The following is a 24,045-nucleotide window of genomic DNA, read 5'->3' as shown; positions in this document are numbered from 1 at the left end:
CAAAACTAGTAAACAAACATAGAGTCAGGTATTTATGAGAGACACACTTAAAACATAAGGAAACAGGAAGTTAGTAGGTAAAAGGATAGAAAAAGAAACCAAGGCAAATACCAACTAAACAAAAGTTGACATGGCTAAATCATTATCAGGCAAAATAGACTTGAAGGTAAAAATCTTCTGCACATGAAGGATATTACAAATGGATAAAATGGCAAATTCATCAGAAATAAATTTTAAACCTTTATGTACTTTACAAAATAGATTCAAAATATGGAAAGGAAAAATTGGCAGACCTACAAGAAGCTGACAAAAATCACTTTCTATACTTGAAACAGCTGACAAAAACATCAGTGAGCATATAAAACACTTGAACACAATTATCAACTTGATCTAATGGATATATAGTTTAAAAATGACCAGATACTAGGCCATGAAGTAAGTCTCAAGAAATTTGAAGTAACTGGTATCATACAGACCACATTCTCTGACCACAATACAATGAATGCAAGTAAGTTATAAATGGATATCAAAAAGCCAACAATACACTTCCACATATCGGGAATTTAAGAAAAATTATCTTTGACCAATGGACTACAAAAGAAATCTGAATAAGAATTAGAAAAGTTTAAAACTGAATGATAATGAAATTATGCCATAAAAACTTAAGGGATACAACTAAAGCAGTATTTACAGGAGAATTCATAGTTTAAGTACACTTTTTAGGAAACAAGAGGTTAAAAATAAAGACAGTAAACACTAAAAAACAGTTGAAAATGAATAATAAAACAAACTCAAAGAAATTTTAAAAAGGAAAGAATACAGATAAGGAAAGAAATATGAAATAGAGAACAATCAGAACAAGAAAAACTAATAGAGAAGACTAACAAGATTTGTCAAGAAAAGTGAGAAGATATAAACAAACAAAATACAGAATAAAGGAAGAAATGGTAACAGACACAGATTTTAAAATAATACACTTATGTTATTAAAACTATACATTAATAAGTTAAAAAACCTAGGGGAAATGGATAAAGTGATAGAAAAAATAAAATGACAAAATTCACATAAAAAATACAAAATTTGACTAGACCTGTGAGCATGAAAGAATTTCTATGGAAGTCAAAAATTTTGTATTCCCCATAATACCCACATCTAGTTGACTTTATAGCTGAGCTCCTTTTTCTTTCAAGGAACTGTTAATTACTGTGTGATATAAACTGCTACAAAATATAGAAAAATAGGGACAGTTCCACAGCTCATTTTATGAGGCTGGTGTAATTTTTTAATTAACTTTTACTTTTTTCCTTTGAAATAATTTCAAATTTACAGGAAAGGTACAGGAAGAGTAGAAAGAACATGCTTCCCTCCCAGCCCAGTACTTTGAGAGTAAAGTATTGACATCATACCCATTCATTCCCAATACTTTAGTGCCTGTTTCCTACAAGCAAGGACTTTTTCCTACATAACCCCAATATACCCATTGGGATCAGAAAATTAACACCATAAATTACTAGTATCTAACGCATAGATTCAATTCAAGTTTCTCCAAACTAGAGAAACAGAACTAAATGCACTAACATAACAAATACCTGATTAACAGGTGCACAATAAATGGTCATTACTTTCACTAACCTGAAAATTCACTGGAGGCTCCCAGGTTTCTATCATGGGCAGCCACAAGGTGAGTCTGTCTGCATGCTGTGCAACCCTTGCACAACCAGGATAAGTCGGGTGACCCCACCGCAATGTGCCACATCTACACCACAAGCTACATCTTCTATACCACCCTAGCCCTGCCCAGAGCCCCCCACAAAGCCCTAACCCAGGCCTTAACCTTTCCCTGAGAGATAAGGCCGTGAGGTAGCCCACCTGGAGCTTGCTCACCTGCAGCTTGGAGCTCAGATTGACCACCGCCCTGGGCCCAGGCAGCCTCGGTCCTGGGCTGGAGCAACTGCACCCACCTGCAAGCCTCCCTCTCAGCCCGCGGCCTCCATGCTCTGCGCATGCGCGCTGGGGGCCTACAAGGGGCGAGGACGGGCCTCAAGTTTGCTGCCATCTTGGACCGTGGCGGTCTTACTAGAGCTTCGAGAAGGACGGCCTGACCTGCGGTGGGCGCTGTGCGTAAGTCCAAGCTCTGCTTATTTACCGTCAGCCTGTTCTAGGCAGTATTGTTTTACTTGGCGGCCCCTCCACACCCCCTTTGGCCCTTCAACCGTCATGGCCTTGGCCTGACCGGGGTGGGCGCCAGCCGTGTGCCGTCTGCGGGGCGCTCCCCTCGGCGGCCCCGCCCCGCCTCTAACGGCGTCCCTCTTGGCCACCCGTGGGCCCGGCCGGCGTCCCTGCCCCGGGAGGTGCCGGTGGCTGGGCCACGGCCCGCGCTGCTGGCCGGGTCATTTTGCTTGTGGAGAGCAGGAGACATCAAGTCAGAGGATGGGAGGGCTCTTGCGCAGAAATTTACTTTTGCGGAGTCACTTAATTGTTGGAATACTTTTAATACACACTCAAAAATAACTGTATCGTTGGGAATTTTCAAAAAGAAATGCAAGCCCCCTTCTGTTTCCCCAATTCCGTCTCCCGATTTCTTCATCACACCTTCACCTGTTTGCGTACAAACACTTCGTTTACGTAAGTGGGATGTCATTTTAGTGTTTTATACACATTACTCCGGCTCCCCTGACAGCTGAACAGGATTCCTAACACTGCTTCATCAGAGCCAATAAAGATAGCGTTGGCTTACTGTTTTTTAGTAGTAATTAAAGGAATAACAGATGCTCTATAATTTATTCCACCGTTAGTAAACATTTAGGGGGTGTATATGTGTTTCACAGCTTTACTGAACTGTGAGGGACAGCAGATTGCACATGGAGTCTCCAATTTGATGATACTTGACATGTATACACCCATGAAACCACCACAATCAAGATAATCGACATATCCATCACTGCAAAAGTTTCTTCTGGTCCCCATTAGTTTGCATTTTCTAGAATTTTATATAAATGGAATACAGTGTCTATTCTCTCTCAGCTTTCTGTCGCTCAAAATAATTATCTTGATAGTCATCTGTGTTGTGGTGTGTATCAATACTTTGGTTCTTTTTATTGCTGATTAGTTTCCATTGTATGGCATACAACCTTTATATGGTTCCATTTTTACTTCAATAACAGACAAACTATGATTATTCAGATTTGGGTATTTTGCAGACATTTTCTTGAAATGACTGAAGCAAGTTTGACGCTTTAAGGAAAACACATGACAGTGATTGTTAATGACAAAATTCAAGCTTTAAAGCCAAAATTAGAAAGTTGGAAAACTTGTGGGCATCACTGCAAGCTTGATGGCTTTCCAATATTTATGAGTTTTCTGATGAGGTTCGTGGTGATATTAATTAATTTAATTTTGAGATGTTGGGTAACACAATATGTCAATATATGGAAGCTCAGCATTACTCTGAACCAGTATTTTCAAGTGAATAAATGTATCTTTAAAATCATTCATGTTAGAAATTTCAAAGTGCAAGATAGACCAAGGGATTTTAAGGTAACAGAGTAACAAAATTTCTTTTATGTCGTTTAATATTCCATATTGTAAATAAGTGCTAAGAAACCACCACTCATTGAATTTTTATGAATATTGAAGAATGTCCTCAGTTATATAAAAGCTATTAAAATAACCATCCCTTTTTTAACTGTATATCTATGTGTGGCCAGATTTTATTCATATACTTTACCCAATACAACCTATTGCAATGCACTGAATTCAGAACCAGCTATGATAATCCAGCTATTTTCTATGAAGCAGATACAGATATTTGCAAAAATTGTAAAACCATGTCATTCTTCTCACTAAATTTTTTGGTTTTGAAAATATTATCTTTCATGAAACTAAATTTAATGGGCTTGTTATTTTAAAATGAATTCCTAAATGTTTTAAAAATTTCAGTTTTTGTTTCTAATATAGTAAATGTTGACAGAAGTCACATAAACAAATGTTCTTTGGGTTCTCTCTTAGCTCGGGTTGCTATAACAAAATGCCGTAAACTGGATGGCCTATAAACAACAGAAACTTATTTCTCACGGTTCTGCAGGCTGGAAAGTTTAAGATCAAGGTGTTGCAGATCTGGTGTCTGCTGTTTCCTGGCTTATAGATGCCTGTTTTCTCATTGTATCCTCATAAGGCAGAGAGTAGAGAGAAGCAAGTTCTCTTGTGACTCTTTTTGTTAAATTAATTTTTATTTATGTATTTATTTTGAGGAAGATTAGCCCTGAGCTAACATCTGCTGCCAGTCCTCCTTTTTGCTGAGGAACACTGGCCCTGAGCTAACATCTGTGCCCATCTTCCTCTACTTTCTATGTGGGACGCCTACCACAGCATGGTGTGCCAAGCGGTGCCCTGTCCGCACCCGGGATCTGAACCTGTGAATCCCGGGCCACTGAAGCAGAATGTGCGCACTTAACCTGAGCCACCCCTCTCAAAAGGAGCCGGCCCCTTTTGTGACTCTTATAAGGGCACTATTCACATTCATGGGGGCTCCACCCTCATGACCTCTTCTAATCCTAATGATCTCCCAAAAGCTTTACCTCCTAATATCATCACACTGGGAGGTAGAGTTTCAACATATGAATTTGGAGGGGGGACACAGAAACTCAGTGCATGACAGGATCATCATTATTTTTTATGGGTATAAAAGGGTCCTGAGACCAAATATTTGAGACCCCAGTTTAACAGAACTTTTTTGGCGCTGGAGAGAGGTTAGGGAGGGGCCTAGAGACTACTAAATTAGAGGAAGTTTGCAGTTTTAAACAGAGTGGTCAGGGAATGGTTTACCAAGAAGGAAATGTTGTGACAAAAACTTGGAGGTGAGGGAGCAAGCTGTGCTCTGAAAGCAAGAAGCCCAGGGCACGGAGGCAAGAAGTTCAAGGAATGGCAAGGCACTGTAGCTGTGGTGTAATGAGTGTAATAGGAATAAGATAAGAAAAAACTTGGGGGGTCCTGGTGGTAGTGGTTGGATCTTGTAGGACTTCATAAACCGCTGATGGCTTTAGTTTTTGGTCTGAGTGAAATTAAGACCTACTGAATTTTTGGAATGAGTAGTGCATGTTGTGTCCTTTTAAAAAGATCATTCTGGTTACAGTGCTGAGAATAGTCATGAGTGGGGTAGGGTTGAAGACAGAAGCAGGAAGACAAGTTAGGAATCTATATTACAGTTGACAGAGGAAGGTAATTTGGACCAGAATTGTAGCAGCAGAGATGAAAGAAAGTGTCACATTTTTTTATATGCTCCGAAGATGAACCCAGTAGGATTTCTTGATGGATTGTGTGTAGGAGCAAAAAGGTGGAGTCAAGGATAACTGAGGATATTTTACCGTAGCAAATCTTTTATGTGGTAGATCATATTGATTGTAATTTTGTCAAAGCTTCATTTTTTTTTTGCTTGTGATTTTAAAAGTTTTAATATTTGTCTTTTTTTGTAGCCTCTAGGCTTTGCTCTTAAAGTCGTCTTTAATGTAAGATTAGTAAAAAAAAAATTCTCATATTTCCTCCTAATTCTTTTAGGTAGTTAAAAAAAAATTAGTTCTTTTATGTGCCTGGTATTTGTTTTTGTTTTCAGTCAAGCTGAGTTTCTCAGCTTCTGCACTGATGACATTTTGGGCCGGGTAATTCGTTTTTGTGGGAGGCTCCTCTGTGCCCTGTAGGATTTTTAGCAGCATCTCTGGCCTCTACCTACTACATGCCAGTAGCAACCCTTGCCCCCACTCCAGCCCAGTTATAAAAAGCAAATGTATCTCCAGACATTGCCACGTTCCCTGTGGGACAAAATAGTCCTTGGTTGAGGACTACTTCAATAAAGTATGTTAAAAAAAACCCTGAAGCCCTGACTTTGAAATATGCAGATTAAAAAACACTATTTTATTTTCACCACATCAGTGTCCTTAAAAACCTGAATCTAGAAACCACTCTGAATATAGGGAAAAGATAGGAGGAGGAAAACCATGGTGCAGACGCTTAACTTGAATCAGAGTATTATGGAACATGGTATCCTTGCCGGAGTTCTGGTCAGTTTCACTACAACTGTCTTAAATTTTGTTAAAGAAAGAATTAATAAGCTGATTCTATCCCAGAAGGATGCTTTCCCTATTTTTGTTTGTGGATGTGTCTCTTTCATTTTTGTCTTAGTTATTGCCCGTGATTGTGTGGTTTAGGTTGAAAGAGCAGTGTGAAACAGTGAGAATAATGTCCATAGAGAGCTTGACTGAATCAGAAAACCTAAATGCAATCCCTTTAACCTTCAATTTATTGATATAAAAAAGGAAAATCTTATTGTGAAGATCAGTTAAACGAATGTACTGAAAACCTTTTAAAAATATTTAAAGCATTATATGGGGCTCTTAATATAAGGAGCTATTACTTTATCTGCTTTAAAATTTGACTAAATCTATTAAAACTTGAAAAATTGTGATTCTAGACCGGTACCCTTTAATACCATAGTCATTTGTCATACATAGCTTTTGAGCACTTGAAATGTGATTATTCTGAATTGAGATGTACTAAGTGTAAAATACTAGATTTTTAAGACTTATATTAAAGTCAAATATATTAATATTTTTATATTGATTACATGTTGAAACGATAATAGTTTGGGTATATTGAGTTAAAATACATTGTCAAAATTAATTTCATTTGCCTTTTTAACGTTGCTACTAGAAAATTAAAAAATTTAAATTTTAAAATTACATATCTGACTCAACTATATTTCTGTTGGACCCCACTGGTCTAAACTTATTAGATGTGAATTCATAGAAGACAAATCCAAAAACAGTAAAAGTGACACCATATATAATATGTATTCTATAGAATCAGGGTTTTCGTGTCAATTTTAATAGTGTTTGTAGACTGTGTCTTCTGCTAACCTTAGGGGAATTGTGATGCTGTGAATTTTTTATTTAATTTTATTCAGAAGTTTTTAAACTTTTGAGTTTAATTTTTTAAAATACATGCAGTTATGCACTGCTTAATGACAGAGATGCATTCTGAGAAATGCATCATTAGGCAGTTTTGTCATTGTGTGAACATCATAGAGTGTACTTACAAAAACCAGATGGTTTAGCCTACTGCACACCTAGACTATATGGTACTAATCTTATGGGACCACTGGAATATATGTGGTCTGTTGTTGACCAAAGTGTTATGTGGTGCATGACTGTAGTCTTTTTGTTTTTTTAAAAAAAAGAAATAAAACATTCAAATATGTTGTACTAAATTTAGGAGAGAAGAGCACTAATTAGTGCCATCAGATTAACTTATTGATTAAGTTGTGCCTCTACCATATCTTTATTTGAACCTATCTGTATCTGATCCTGTGTAATTGTGGAACTATTGCATATGTCTGAGCCTGATTTTCCCAATACTGTAATACAGTAATAAGGCAAATTATATGATAAAGCTGCTGTAAGACTGTGTTCATCAGAATTGTTTTATTATTCTCATTTACTGGCTTTATGATAAGTAAATTGTCTAAATTTATGGAATTATTAGAATACCACTTATGAATCCAATTTATAGATGTTTTATGTTTTCTATTTACTTTTTGCATCTTATATTAGTTTAAGAAGGGTTTCTGCTACAAAAACGTGGTTTGAAAAAGCCTAATTTAATTCAGCCCTCTCATTTTACAGATTTAGAATCTGATTCTAAGAAAAAACAGTTCCCCAAATTTCACACAGTTAATTGAGTCTCAAGTAGAACCAAGTTTCCTGATGTCCTAATCTTGTGTACACAGAGTAAGTACTTTTTTGAATATAGTAGTCTAAGGAATATAATATTGAGTAAAGGTTGTTGGATCTAGAACATCTTAATTTAAATTATGTCTTTAAATAATATAATTGTACATTGGATAAAATAATTGATTTGGTTTTAAATTCTGTTTGTTGTTTCTCTAATTTTCACCATATTACAGTTTAATCTTCAGATACACAAGGGCAGGAGCTTTATCCATGACACTGGGAACTTTCTTCATGATCCTATTGAGCAAGCTTTGGAGAGGCAGGTGAAGGAGGCTGATTGACATCCATGCAATAGGTTATTCTGTCTGCCTGATTAAGAATCTTTTCCACAGTGAAGCCCTTTCATGAGCAACACATGGGACCTACAAATTTTCTTTTTATGTGTCAATTCTTAGAGGCTCATCCATATTTCTCTTCTTCACACTTCTTTGTAATAAATTTTCCAGTCTTGCTTCTTCTGAATTACTGATCATCCTGAAGACACTAGTAGCTATTGTCCACTAATATGCATAGATTCTTAACTCAAACAATTTCTTCTTCAGGCAGTGTAGAGGTACTGATAGGTCTGTCAACAGTGAATATTTTCTTTTGTTTCTCAGGCAAGACCTCCCCTGGGTTGGGGTACAAAGTCTCAGCAGTCTATTTCTGGATGTCACTATCACTAGGTGAGAGCATGAGCAAACCAGTCTAGATTTTTTTTCTCTTTCTGCTGTGAAACTCCCCATGAGTTCATTTGTATTGTTGAGGGAGGGAGAGCAGTATGGAGGAGTAGGCTTCTGGTAGCTTGAGTGACTGATCATGCAGCTTCCTTGTGTCTTTGGACTTTCTTTGGTTTATATTGTGTGTATCACCTTCATTTAATGGAGTCCTTTTGGCTACATATGCTTTTTTATGCCTGAAAAGAGTAGCATGGTTCCTGACAGACTTATATATCTTTTTCCTTTTCCCATTTACTTGTGTAAGTGGTTGCGTGACCCTTTGGGTGAATGCCAGGAAGAACGTTCTTGGTATAATCCAGCACAAGATTCTTTCTCAAGAGTCCTATAAGGAATTATAGGTCTGTAAATTGACTAAAGTCTGGGAATTGGGTAAAGGCCTGTGCCATTAAATAATGGTGGCTTAAGAAAGCCTTCCTGTCTTAAAGTTTCTTGGTTTATTCTAATGAAAGTCTTTAGTGTGTTCACTATTGATTTTGTTCTTAGAGACTACAGGATCAAGTAAGCATAGCCCAGAATCTCTCTAGATCAGACCATGCTGATTACCACAGCAAATTAATTATCTAGGAGGAAATAAAAACCATAATCAGTACCCAGATGTCCCTAAATCTTATCTCTTTCTCTAGCTTTCCAGTGGCCTGTTTCAGTTTGTGGACTTGGGTCTTAAGTCTTAGAATGGGCTTCTGTTCTGTTGTTTTATCTTTTTCTGAGATAACATTTATACTTTGATATGATTATATATTCCTCTCCTCCGTGCTCTTCTTTTATCTTTTATCTTTTTCCTCTGAGTTTTGGGGTATTCTCTCAAAATTTTCTTCTACTTGATTTATCTTTATTTTGTGTTGACTTTCCCCATTGTGGTTTGAAATTTCTTATGTATGTATCCTAATCTTACTACTTAGTCATATAAAAATACATTATTCTCTTTGACTTTTTTGAAAACAAGAATCAGACTTTTGAGAAACGATTCTTTGCTGTTTCCTTCAATACATTTATTCCTGAGGGGAGCATTTTCTTGGTTTCTTTTAAGTGATCCCTTCATTTAAATTTTTTTTTCTTAGATCCAGTGTTTCTCTCTTTCATTCTCATCAGAAATTGATATATTTGTCAACTGTTAACTCAGAGTCAAGCAGGAGTTGCGTAGTGTCTTATTACCAGTTGGTTCTTGCTTGAATTTGGGGAATATTTTATACTACTTGAATATTTACCATACCAGTTTTAGAATCCTGACAATCTAGAGAAGATTAGCTGGAGCCATAGTTACAGTAGAGAGGTTTGCCTCTGTGCTAAAGATTTCTTCTCCTTTCCCCTTCCCTCCACACTTTTTGTGGCCAGCCATGCCAGTGACAAGGCCTGGATGTAGCTAACCTGCCTCAGGGTCTTTCTGTGCCTGGCTTTTCTTAGTGGTGTTCAGGACTCAGCCTGTTGCCTTCAAGCAAAGAAGAATCCTGGAGTTGTACAATGAAGCTAATAGAGTCCAAATATTGCTAAATTGACACCGAGTGGAGAGTGCAAACCGTGTGTCCCTGGTTGGTTCACCCTCTGCCCTTGCCTCTAGCACCCACCCTTTTGAGTTATGGGTTGCTGGAGGGAGTCTGCATGAAGGAAAGCAGTTTTCTCACAAGAGGAGAAGGAGGTCTCCAGTGGGCTTTATTTGGCTTCCTTCTGTTATGCCACATGTGTCCAATATCTAGTAGAAATTTGTTGGTTTCTGGAAAAGGAAGATTGCTCTTCTCTGTTTTCCATGATTAAATATGTTCTCCCTGTTTTTTTGTTTTTTATGATTTCTTGGCTTTTTCAATTGAGTTTTTTTGAAAGTGTGGAAGGCAGTGAACAGTTAGATGCATTTTGTTTATTTTGCTGTCATCTTGTCCAGTTTATAGAATTTTTACCAACGTGTTCAATTTGATAAATACAGACATAGAATTATTTTTAAGGTTTATTTTTCCATATCAAATTATATAAGGCTAGTTTCACTTAATTCCGACAGCTCTCTGTCCAGAAGCTAATTAGTACTTATTATTTGCTTTTTAGAGAATGGATTCTACATCTCTATTATCAACATTTTTAGATGTGGATCTGACAATATCACATATAGAATGTTTTCCCAAGGACATTGTGGTGAAATTTCAAGGCAGAAATAATATTGAATGTGAGTTTGACTACCATATATTGCAGAGGGAAATACAGCATATTCCAAAAGTAAAAAATAATGTGGACATTGATGAATTTTGTTTGGTAGAAGAAAGAGTATCTGGAGAATGGCAGAGAGGAAGAGTTGTGGAAAAGAAAAACGAACTCTATACAGTGCTTCTTATAGATCATGGAGAAGAACTAAGAGTTGATAGTACACAAGTTGCTTCAGCCTTTGGCAACTTATTTGAACTACCACCACGGGTAGTATGTGGTGTTTTTGCCAACATACTACCAATTGGGGAAAAATGGTCTCCTAAGGCTTTGAATTATTTCAAGTCATTAGTAGGACTACAAGTGAAAGGTTGTGTACAAGCTATTTTGCCTCTTCAAATGATTCTTCTTGAAGTGCCAAAGATTATATCCCAGGTTCTTGAATTACAATTTGGAAGACTTATTGATGGGGATTCATTTCGTCTTATTGTGGATATGTTAAAAGAATTCCCACAGCCAATGCCAGATTTATTACAACATAAAAGACCTGAATTATCATTAAGTAATAATGATACTTTACTTGATATTCAACATGTTCTGGATAATTTACAGCCACCTTTGTCAGCAGGCAGTACTGAAAGTGTAAAAATATCATCTGCATTGAGCCCAAGTAAATTTTATTGTCAATTAATTAAAAGGATTCCAGAATTAGAAAACTTGACAGTATGTATGACTTTGCATTATGATATTATCAGTCAAGAAAGTGGTCCCATGTGTGATAATTTTGGGCTACTTTGTGTTGCCAAAAGGAGAAATGGACAGTGGCATAGAGGAATTCTTCAGCAACTCTTGCCCAATAATCAAGTTAAAATTTGGTTTATGGATTATGGCAGTAGTGAGGCTGTACCCTCAATTCATGTAAAGAAACTTAAACAAGATTTTATTTTAGTACCATTATTTTCATTCCCATGTTCTCTGACATATTTACACAGTCCAGATAGAGATGTAAGAAAATTTCAGCTGAATGTATTTAAACAAGCCTTGTTAGGACAGATAGTATATGCGCACATTGATTGGTTCAATAAGGATGAGCATTTGTATTATGTGACATTACAAACTCAGGAGTCTAAAATTAATTCTGAGTGTCTGCTGAAGACTGTAGGCACACAGGTACTTTGTCCAGTGTCTGATTCAAAAATCTCTAATACATTGAGAGAGACTAGTGCTTCTGATCTGAACAGCTTTGCAGTTGAGAGTTTTATTGGAAATATTGAACGATCAGTAGACTCTCTGAATGAAAAAGACACTTTGAAAGTAGATTTTCCTGTTAAAACTGTAGGAATGGAGATACAGGCTGCCTACATAGCTTTTGTAGCATATGTATTAAACCCATCAAATTTCTGGGTACGCACAAATGAACATCAGAATGAATTTCAAGATATAATGAAAAATATAAACAAATTTTATGATTTGTGTGAAAATGATGAACTGATTCTGAGAAATCCAGAACCTGGTTTATTTTGTTGTGCTAGATACAGCAAGGACAGACGTTTTTACAGAGCTGTCATCACAGAAATTAATGGATATAAAATTGATGTTTATTTTTTGGATTATGGAAATACTGATTCCATATCATTTTTTGATGTAAAAATTTTGCTTCCAGAGTTCTGTGAGTTGCCTGCCTTAGCCATGTGCTGTTCACTTGCACACATATTTCCTGTTGAAGACTTATGGGTGAAGGCAGCAACTGATTTTTTTAAAAAAATTGTCCTGAACAAAGCAATTTTGCTTCAAGTTATCGCAAAAAAAGATGACAAGTACACTGTAACTATTCAGAGTATTGAAGCCTCAGAAAATATTGATGTTGTTTCTCTTATGTTACAAGCTGGATATGCAGAGTATTGGGAAGTAGAACCAGAATATTATTCAGAATCTGTAAGTGAATGTCCAATGTTAAATTTAAAATCTAAAAACAAAGTTACTATTAAAAAAGTCATATCTGCCCTTCTTGAAGGACCTAAGCCTAAAAAATACCATTCAAGTAAGCGAAAAGAAAGTAACTTATCTTTGTTAAAGTCCCCAGCTGTTAAATTCTCAGATTTAAAAAATCCTTCCACCTTGTCTGTGGGATCTGAGTCACCACGGCCTTATAAAGAATATATGTTTAAACCAGGAACAGTCCTTGAAGTTAAATGTTCTTTTTATTATGGCCCAGATGACTTTTCATGCCAACTCCAATGTAAGTCAGAAGACCTAAAATTACTAATGGAACAAATTCAGAATTATTACAGCATTCATTCTGATGCTTATCAGACTGGACAGATCGCTTGTGTTGCTAAGTATTCCAAAGATGGGAGGTGGTATAGAGCGGCTGTTTTGACTCAAGTATCAGAAAAAGAAGTTGATGTAGTATTTGTTGATTACGGTTACCAGGAAAGAGTTTTAATTAAAGATGTTTGTAGCATTAACCCACGTTTTCTTTTTTTAGAAGGCCAAGCCTTCAGATGTAGTCTTAATCATTTAGTTGAACCCGTTAGTTGTAAATTAGTCAGTTGGACAAGAGAAGCATGCAGAGACTTTGGGAATTTTATTTCTTCGTCTAGAGGGTTATTGACTTGTGTCATCTATGCCTTAGTTCTTATACATCCAAACTATTTATATAATTTAGTGGATTTACAATCTCCATTTACTAGTGCAAAAGAATTTCTTATTAACCATGGCTCTGCACAGTATAGCATATTATCACAGCCGTTCCCATCTTCAGTTAGTCTTTACAGTTACTGTTATTCTTCCTTTAATATAAAAATTGGAAGTGAAGAAGAAATATATCTCTCTCACATATATAGTCCCAAAAAGTTTTATTGCCAGCTTAGTAGAAATAATAAAGACCTGAAGATGATAGAAACAAAAATCACAGAGATTAGTAACCTCAGAAGTTATCCAAAATATGATTCTAGTAAAATGAGATTGTGCATATCTAAATACATAGAGGATGGTCTCTCTTATAGAGCTTTAGCAATGCCAACAGATTCGTTATCTAACTTTCTGGTCTATTTTGTGGACTTTGGAAATAAGCAATTAGTAGAAGAAAGTATGTTGGGGGCTATTTCAGATCAGTTTCCAGAGTTGCTGTTTACACCTATGCAGGCTATTAAGTGTTTTTTGTCAGATCTTAGAGATGTAGATATTCCAGCAGAAATCAGTAGCTGGTTTGAAGATAATTTCTTGGGAAAACCATTAAAGGCAGTAGTATTGTCCAGGGAGTCAGATGGCCAGCTTGGTATAGAATTGTATGATGGATATCAACATATAAATCAAAAAATTAAAACGTTGCTTAATGCATATGGAAAAAAACATTGTGACCAAGCACACTGTGTGGAAAAGGGTCATAAAATAAATGAGAATAAGAGACTTTCTGTTTCCCTGAAAGGCAAAATAGAAAACGACTATCACCCTAATATAAGTAAAACTAGTCTGGTAACATATTCTGAAAGCAAAATAGATCAATTAATGAATCCCAAAAGTGTGTCTGCCAGGCTTTTGAGACCATCAGTTTGTTATAAAATTGAACCTGTGTCAAAAAACAAAGTGAAGAAGCCTTTGAATGATGGATTTAAGAATAGAGGTATGAAAATTGTCCCTGGATCTGCACATATTATTGATAAAAGTGTCGTGGGTCAGAAATCAGTAAGGGTTGTATCACAGTCTTTTATCAGAGAACTAAATCAAGCAGCCTCACAAAACCCATGTAATCTTACCAGACCACAGATCAAAGACCTTCCTCAACCCAAAATTTACTTGAATGCCAAAGTTAAAGGATATGTTTCTAATATCAGTAATCCAGCAAGCTTCCATATTCAGCTTGCTGAGAATGAAAATGTAATCATCAGACTTGCAGATACTCTAAATGAAAGAAGAGCAAGTATAGTGAGAGAGAGACAATCAGTTAAACCTGTGGTGGGAGATCTTGTAGTTGCAGAATACTCTGGTGACAAAGCCATTTACAGAGCAGTTATTAAGAAAATTTTACCAAGAAATTCTTTTGAAGTGGAATTTATTGACTATGGTAACACTGCAGTAGTAAACACATCTAAAATTTATGAACTTAAGAGGGAATTCTTAACGATTCCTCAGCTAGGAATCCATTCTTTTCTTAGTGGAGTAAAATGGAACGAGCCTGATGAAGTTTGGGACAGCAAAACTGTGAATTATTTTGCTTCAACAGTAATTAACAAAACAATTTCTTGTGAATTTTTGAAAAAGCATGAGCAGAAATGGGAAGTAAATATAACTTGTGATGAAAAATGTGTCATTAACGAACTACTAAAATGGACAGCATGTTCAAAACTACATAAAACAGTATTGCCAATGCCTCAGGTTCTCTCTCCAAAAAGCCCTGGTGGTGATAACGAAATGAAGAAAGGAAGATCAAATGGATGTGAAGGTTCTACAGTTCTTCAGTCGTCCTACCAACAGCTGGGTAACATTCCTTTTGAAGAGTTAAAACCTGGGCAACTTGAAAAGGCTGAAATACTTTATGTTTCAGAAAGTGGGACATTTTATGTGAAGTTATCTAAAAATAAAAAGATTTTATCAGATTTAACAGTATTAATTAGGGAAGAAGTGAAAAAACCTTTTTTATCAATGGAAAATATTGAAAGAGGCTTGGAATGCTTGGCAAAATCTAAAAAAACTTTGACGTGGTATCGCTCAAAAGTAGAAAAAAACTGTGTTGATGAGAAAGTGCTTGTTTTTTTAGTGGATTGTGGTAGGTTTGAAATAGTGCCTTTATGTAATACCAAGGTGCTTAGTAGTGAAATCAGAAATATTCCAAGACAAGCTGTGCCTTGTAAATGGATTTGGTTTGAAAATTTTAGGAACATGCCATTTGAGTCTTTTGTGTGTTTATTTGCTCATATGGAAATAAACATCCTTTTCCTGAAATATTTAGACTCTGTCTGGGAAGTAGAAATTTTGGTAGATGGCCTGTTACTTTTGGAATATTTCAACACAGTTCATTTTGAAGAAAACAAACTTAGATCTTCACAAATTTTCAACGTGGAATCTAAGACTCCGATGTCATCATATACAGTAAGATCATTTACTTGGGCACAACTCCAAAATGGTAGACAGTATTCTGGTATTGCCACTGCTGTTTCTGATCCATCAGATTTTTGTGTTCAGTTAGAAGATTTCTTTGACACAATGAAATCTCTCTTTGTTTTGCTGTCTGATCTACCAGAAAACTTACAAACAGTGCCTCAGGAGCACATAATTCCTGGTTCTAGTTGTTTGTTCAGATATAAATTGGAGGACCAGTGGAACAGAGTAGAAATTTCTAAAGTCTCTGATCAGTCTTTACTTCTTCTATTGATTGACTATGGATTTTCTGTTTATGTGCCTTATTCAGATATTAAAAATCTTAAAGTCGTCCCTGAAGAACTTATGAATTTGCCGAGGCTGAGTTATCCTTGTATCTTATATGGTATCTTACCTGCTAAAGGGAAATATTGGAATGAAGAAGCCAAAAGTTTTTTTCAAGATTTCCTAAGTAAACCAGGCTTAGTCTTTCAGTGTAAGGAATACCGTTTTGAAACAAAACTGAAAGTAGATGTCATTCATGAGAAAAACAATTTGGCAGATATGTTAGTTGCATCTGGTCGCGCAGTGTATTCTAAAGAGTCAGATCATCTTGATGCAGTTACTCATAGGTCTGCTAAAATCTGGTATAAATTACAGAGTGAGCCTGCTTTCCCAGTATTAGATCAAAATTGTTATAAAAGAGAAGATATAAATTGTGCATGTACTGAGAAACAAAAGCTAAAAAAGAAGAAACCTATAAAGAGGAAAGATGTCTGTAAGAACTTCTTAAGAAAAAGCTGTATTAGTAAAAGATTACAATCTAGAAATTTAACACTGAAGAAGAAGGTTGATAGTGGAAAACATAATCCTCAAAGTACCATTACATTTGATACACGTGCAGCAGCTTCATTTTTGGAACTATCTAATGGTTTGAAGAATAACATCAATTACATTACAAGTGCTTTCGAAAAACTAGTAACTGAAGGAATAGAGGAAAATAACACAGTGGACTTGAGAACAGCAGTAAAAGCGCTACATGTTAATGAAAAAATTGTATCAGAAGAACGCTTAAAAGGTAAGTAATCATTTTTAAAAAGATTGTTTTTCGCAGATTCTACTTTTGATTCTTTAAAAGTTTACTATGTACTAAAATTATCCAAATTGAAAATATACTGCAGTATAACTTACTAGAAAATCTGAAACAATGAGTAAACTGGGACTGATCACTTGAATTATAAAATGATGCTCACTGCGTTTACCTTGTGTGAATGATGACCTTTGAGACTGTAATGCTAGTAGAAGATTTTAACCACATGTGCATGCACACATGCATGACATTTTACAAATAGTTTCAAGGGTTTCACAAAACTCCCAAAGGTCCATAGATCTCAGGTTAATACATCTTGCTGCTCTTTGTGAGCTTCCTGGGCTCATTTTGAAGAATCAGTTTTCTGTTATTTATGTTATCAGGTGAAATATATCTTTATCTAGGTTTTTCTGAGTGTGCTTCTACCTTATTGCTAGTGTAGTTAAATTTATAGAATAAACTGACTGGAGCATATTTCCTCCTAAAAATTTAGATGTCAAACTGATTCTAAAATATTAAGATTTTAGTATTTTATGTGCTATAGTATCTGATTTTGCTTATGCAAATTATACTTATTTTCTGTATGGATTAGTTACTGAGGATTTTGTAGGCTATAAAGAATTTTCTCTGCTTAATGAATATTCTGACTTTATAAATTTTTGTATGTTATTCCATATTATAACTATTGTCATAAGAGGTTACATTCTTTCAATGAGTGGAAGTGCCTTGTTTTTATTGATGTATTTTAGAGTTTTTCATTTGAATTCATCTTTAGGTGCTTTATAGTGAATTGCTAAGTGCTTTAAAATTGGCTCTTTTTTCTTCTTATTTTTGAGTCGTCTTTTATTATTGTAGTAGTTATGGTAGAGTGCTTACTACGTTCCAGGTACTGTGCTAAGAGTTTTGTATGTATTATCTTATTTAAAGCTTACCCCAACTCTATAAAGTAGGTTAATATTAGGTTTAAATGGAGTCTAATACTAGTACTGTGCTTCTTTGCCTGAGTTCTAAATCACTTTAGAGAGAGAGACAAGGAGAAATACAGTTGGTGAGCAAATATCATGTTTATTAAAAAAAATAAAAAACAGGGCCTGGCCCTGTGGCCTAGTGGCTAAGTTGGGGCATTCTGCTTTGGTGGCTTGGGTTTGGTTCCTGGGCACAGACCTACACCACTCATTGCCGACCATGCTGTGGCAGTGACCCACATATAAAATAGAGGAAGATTGACACAGATGTTAGCTCAGGGCGAATCTTCCTCAGGAAAAAAAAATCAAAAACAATATTGATAAATGTGTCTTATAAACATGGGCAAATGAGTTTACCAATACTGAATCAATTATTTAGACTACGCACACATGCAGGGAGGAGAGCTTCTCCATATGGGGAGCCTACCCATGTAAAACTTACAGCTTAAGGCAGTTATCTCCAAAAAGAAGGGAAATAGGAAGAAGAGGCTGATCGAACATATCCTTTCTCCTTCTAAATAGACCAATCAGATTGCCCCTACTCCTGGTGTGTGAGTAGGGGGGCAGAGAGTCCAGAGGAGTTATGCTAGTAGAGTGCCTCCCGCATGAATACTTTCACATGGAAGGGAACAACAGGAATGGGAGGAAGTACCACCCTCCCAAAGTTGTTATCACTATTTTATGATGGGGTGCAGGGGAATTAAGTAAATTGCCCATGGATATAAAGCTGGTGAGTAAGGAACTGAGATTTTAAACTCAGATGTCTCCAACTCCAAAGTCTGCTTTGTTCATTATTTATGCTACCTTTTGAAAGGTAGGTAAATTATTTGAGGAAGAGTTTTCTGTAACCCTTGGCCATCAGACCATACATTTTGGCACTCATATAATATCTTTTATTTTTCCTTTACCTGTGTATATTTCTGCCGCCTTTGTTTTTCCCATCAAATTCTTTTGTAACCCACTCTTGGCCCCTACCTCCATCTCACGTCCTGCATTCCCAGCACACAGTGAATCAATAGTGAATTAAAGTGAAAGTGGCTGTTAACAAAAGCAGTTAGAGCACCAAACATTAAATTACACTCCTGAAAAAAAAATTGAAGTCCTACTTAAGGAAAAATCATAACTTTGAAACAAATATAAGAAACATGGTCTCGTGGACTAAGAATAGACTGGTATACTTGTTATAATCATAGTTTTAAAACAAAGTAAAAAAACACCACCTTAAAACTAGTTTAATTGCCTTGAATACTATCCAAGCTCTTGCCATCTCTCTTACTCATCTAAGGGCAGTAGTGACCACTGCTGCTGCTGTTATTGCCTGCAGGTACTCTGAAACTAGGGCACAGTGGTTTTAGTACTTCTTGGTTGAAGACATTAATACTTGAAACTCTCATGCTTATTTAAAAAGTTGGAGATAGAGCTCTAACAACAGTGCTTTTCAACCTAGGCTTTGCATTGGAATTAAGAAAAGAAGCTTTAAAAAATTCTGATGCCTGGACCTGTCTTTTAGAGATTCTGTTTTAATTGGTCAGGCTATGGCCTCACCATTAGGATTTTAAAGATCTCAGGGGATTCTAATATACAGCCAAGTTGAGAGCCCCTGTTCTAGAGAGTATTGTGGGTAACTTCCTCAATTTTTTTTTTGAGAGAAAATAATAGTTCTGAACTTTATCTGTGAAAACTCTTAGAATCTGTCCCTCCTGTCCAGACTGTACATAACAAGTCAGAGTAATTTTGTGCTAAGTTTAATTCGGAGTACATATAATAGTAAAAATGTCACCATGTTGGAAATGGCCTAGAGGTATAATACATTTATATTATCTTTCCTAGGAATTATTTTAATTACAGAAGTTCCGTCCCTTTACGTTTAGAAGATTGGCTTAACTTTTCCATAGTTTTAGCCTACTAAAACGTATCAATATGTATTCAAGGTGATTGTTTTATTTGCAGACTGTTTTCTTCAAAATAAAAATTACTAGTCTTTTTCTAGGATGTTTTTGCAGGAATTTTTTCCTTTTTTTGGTTGGTTACTTGCTCACTCATTTATTCTTGCCTGGAAGTCTTTGAATAGATCATTATGGGAACTAGAGAATGTAACAAGCCAAAGCATGAAAATGGCTAGTCACTTTGGTAACAAGGCAGTGCTTGATGCTATGTGCTACCTTCCTACAGTTTATTTAACTAGAAGACGTCTTTGAAAGAAATCTGGAATGGTGACCCAGTTTTAGAGTAGAATTTTGTCTGAGATTTTAAATTTGAGGTTAATATCTGGACATCTGAAGGGGAATTGCTGACAGGCATGCAGAATGTCCGACTGAATTTTGAAAATACAAGACTAGTAAATGATACAGATTTATGAATCACTTGCATTGGAACTAGCATGGTAGTTAAAAGTGGGCATTGTGGCCCTATTCCCTGAGTTTGAATTCCTGCTTTATCCCTTATTAATTGTGAAACTGTGGGTAAGCTTTTCTAACCTATCTGTGCCTCAGTTTCTTCATCTGTAGAATGGAGATCATAATAACTACTCCTTTTGCTGGTTGTGAGGATTAAATAAGTTAGCATGTAAAGCATTTTCACTTACTTGGTACATAGTAAATGCTCACTAACTGTTAGAAATATCCGTAATTAACCTAGTAAAGCCACTATATTTGTTGTGAAAATATTTTGTAAAACAGTAACTTAAAAAAATTCTGATGCTGCCTTGCAAGAAACTGAAATATTTAGGACAATGTATACATACATACATAATATACACATATTTGCAGTTTAATGGTTAAATTTCTATTTTGAGGATAGGATTCATGATTAAGATTTATCTAATTTTATTAATATTTAATTTTAAAAATTTATTTAATTTTTATTTTTAATTTTAGTTTTTATTTAAGATTAATCATAGTTCTAAAAAACACTAGAGTAAGTTATATATATATTTTCCAATGTGGGCATATATTACTAATTGTTTAAGAAAAGGTGTTTTTATTTGTACGATACGTATAATTATATGTATATATTATATATGTAATTTGTTTATGCCTTATTTTGTTCCTTCTTTACCTGTTATATTGTGGCTTTTAGGAATTTTACGTAAGAAGAAATTCTGTTTTTATTAGGAATTTTCAAAATAAAGTCTTGAGTAACTCTTAGTAAGATCTGTAATGCTTTGAAAATTGTATTACAACATACTCATTATTTTCTGCTTGTTTTTCAGTAGAGGGAGACGAAAGCTCAGATCGTTTGTGCATCAGTTTGGCAACAAATGATACGTAAGATACTCAGTAGTTACTGTTTTGTTTTAGGTGCTCCAGATCTATTGTAAAAGTGGTAAGCATAGGACGACTTCTAATATTAAAGCACGTTGAAGGATTCCGGATTGTTCAGATGATTGCCTCTAGGAGACAATGATTAGAATGTTAGAGAAATTTTATGTTACCAAGAATTTTGATGATTTGATTTCAGTAAGATTACTTAGGAAATGTGGTTTACTCCTGAAGTATCTTGAAAACATTTTATTTGATAAACTGTGATTTGCATGTGGTTTGACAGTCATGAGATGGTGTCATTTTACCGTTACCGTCTGACGTTTTTCGGATGTCTCTCCTGACTACAGCCTTGGTTTCAGTTGCTACTTCATAGAGTCATGATTGCAGTCATGTGTAATATAGGACAGTTAATGAGTCCATGTTTCTGGAAAATATAGCTGCTTATGGGACTGACGTTAATTAAAAGGATATAGAAGAGAGGTCAGACTTAATCCCATCCTTCCCTCTCTTTAGCTCATGCATGGTATTTTTCTTTATTTTGTAGTTATATCTATTTTAAATTTGGTTTTATATTTTTGGTTTTTTATTAGTGTGGATATTTGTGACATTCAAGGACACTACTACCTACTAGTGGGGTAGATATTTTGTTAGTGTGTTTGTCAGTGAAAATTCCTGTGAATTGGAATTTATTTTGCAAGTATACAATTATTAAGCAAATTCAGAGTATTGTTTTGGTGCAAAGATAGAACTATAAAATTATACCAGTGGACTTAAGAGTCAGTGTTAGCCAAATAGTTTTGAAGAACTAGAGATTTGGTGATTTAAAAGTATTTGGGAAAATTTAGACATTTCCTAAGCTACCTAGGGACAATCTAGTTTACCATCTGTATGTATTTTTTGAATATGCTGATATTGTTGTCATTTTTTTGAGGTTAGGAAATAATTTCTAGAAATATTGTTGTTCGTGAATATGAATGAGTTTAAATTTGGTATCGTAAAGATTATTGAAGGCAAGGAAATGTTATGTATATTTTTTACATCACAAGTTAATCTCTAGTTTGTGGTTATTTGAGAACATAGAATTTAACACTTATTCTTTGTAAACTAATTTATTTGAATAATTTTGTGTCATTTTCCCCCAAACCTTACCAGATCTTAAAGATTTTTTTCTACAGTTTATAAAGGTGCTTTTATTGGAAAAATAATTCACTTAACACCAACTTCCATGACTGTTGTGTTACTAGGTAGCTTTTGTTGTTTTGTTTTGATATCATAAAATATGGCAAAGTTAATGATGTGGTTAGTTAAAAAAACAATGAATTTGAATTTCAGAGTAAAATAAAGTAATAATATTGGTTTTTTTGGTACCAGTTTTGTCAGAAGGGGCCTCATACCACTTCAGTATTTCAGAGTTCTTTTAACTTCAGTTACATGTCTTGATGCATAGTATTTTATGTTTGGAAATGATAGAAATAGACAAACTTCAGCAATTTGTTTACAGCATTTAAATTACTAAATACTGTAGGGAATGATATTTTTACAAGTCTACATTTCACTTAGTTCCTAATTGATTTTTTTTCTGTTTGGACAGAAGTCTAATACAGAAAGCAGCGGAAAATATGATTAAAATTAGGTTTTCTTCTTTTAAGATAAATAGTGCTTAAATTAAAACTAACTTTTGTTCTTATTTTTTATTTTGAAGCTACATTACTTACTATTTGCCCTACATTAGCTGTTTTATTACACTGTAAAATTACAAGATGGAGGATGTTAGTAATAGCATAATTTTATTCAGAGTCCTTTCAAATAAAAAACAAAAAATAGCCCTTTCATTTTAGAATTTATATTTTCTTAGGCTTAAGTTTTATTATATTTTGCAGATAAAAGAGTCAATATTAGAATAATGCTTTTTTCCACTCTACAACATTTGTATTAAGTTAGTAGCATGTGTTATTTTATAAATGTTGGCAACAGACTTGATTGAAAATTTGAGGAGCAGAGAACATTTAATTTCTTAGATTAAAATATTTCAAAGTTTAGGCTTGTTAAATTTTACATTTTAAGTGTTCGTTTCTTTCTAATTTTGCTTTATTGATATAAATTAAGGAATATTTTTCAAACTTGTAAAATGGTTTATAAAAATGGAAAAATATAACTCATTAGAAAATTATAATTATTATTTGTTTTTTAAGAATATTCACATGTACTTTTCAAGGCTATATATTGATATGAAATAAAAATACTCATCTGAAACTGTTATATAAACACAAATTATTCAGCTGTTTGTATTTTTCTGGCATGATCACTTTGATTCTAAATTCTTCTGTTGTGAAATGCTGAGTTCGTTAAATTTTAGTGTTTGATTTTTTATTTTTACTTTTTTATCTGTGTATTAATATAACTTTTTCTGGTTTTAATAAGAATATTGAACTCTAATGTCACTTAAAACTTGTTTTGTCATATTGTTGCTGAATTTGTGTACACCCAAGGGAAATTATTTTTGTTTTATATATTGAATGTTTTGAGTTAAAAATTTTTCACAATAAAATATTTTAAGTGTAATTCCCTAAAGTCTGAAAGTGTGTGTGTGTATGTATGTGCTTTATAAGGGTAATATAACGTTAAAAAAATCATACCATGTGCAGGTTATGATGAAAATTTAGTTCGCTTTAAAATTTCCTTCACTAAAGATAGTCTTTAGTCAACTTAAACACTTACTACAATTTTTATCTTATGTTTAAAAGTATTTCTACTTATTCTCAAAACGTAATTTTTAAAAAAATTTTCATCTTTTCCCTTTTAAAGAATGCTGGATTTTTAAAAATTACAAATCTATTTATTTGTTGGGTCTACAGTTATATAATTTTCATCCTTTTTCAAAAGTCTCCAACATTATATTTGTTTTTTTCTATTATTGACTAGAATTTAATATTTAAATTGTATTTAAAGTGTATTTAAGATTCTAGTAGTTCCAGTTTGGCTATGATACATCTTAGGGTGAATGCTAAGTAACAATTTTAATGT

General features: G+C 34.6%; 1 protein-coding gene across 1 annotated transcript in view; it reads left to right on the top strand.

Moving 5' to 3' along the window:
* The first annotated feature begins 1,999 nt into the window (after positions 1–1,999).
* TDRD15 (tudor domain containing 15) overlaps positions 2,000–24,045 on the top strand; it is a 106,349-nt gene continuing 84,303 nt past the window's right edge. Inside the window, exons 1-4 of the mRNA XM_014730946.3 lie at positions 2,000–2,121; positions 7,674–7,778; positions 10,532–16,781; positions 20,970–21,024. Coding sequence (XP_014586432.3) covers positions 10,535–16,781; positions 20,970–21,024 — 6,302 coding nt within the window. The 5' untranslated portion in view covers positions 2,000–2,121; positions 7,674–7,778; positions 10,532–10,534. The remainder of the gene's footprint in view (positions 2,122–7,673; positions 7,779–10,531; positions 16,782–20,969; positions 21,025–24,045) is intronic.

Source organism: Equus caballus, chromosome 15, assembly GCF_041296265.1.
Source record: "Equus caballus isolate H_3958 breed thoroughbred chromosome 15, TB-T2T, whole genome shotgun sequence".
In the NCBI taxonomy this organism is placed as follows: Eukaryota; Metazoa; Chordata; class Mammalia; order Perissodactyla; family Equidae; genus Equus; species Equus caballus.
The sequence above is the reverse complement of the archived record's forward strand: the minus strand, read 5'-3'. Positions and strand labels throughout refer to the sequence as shown.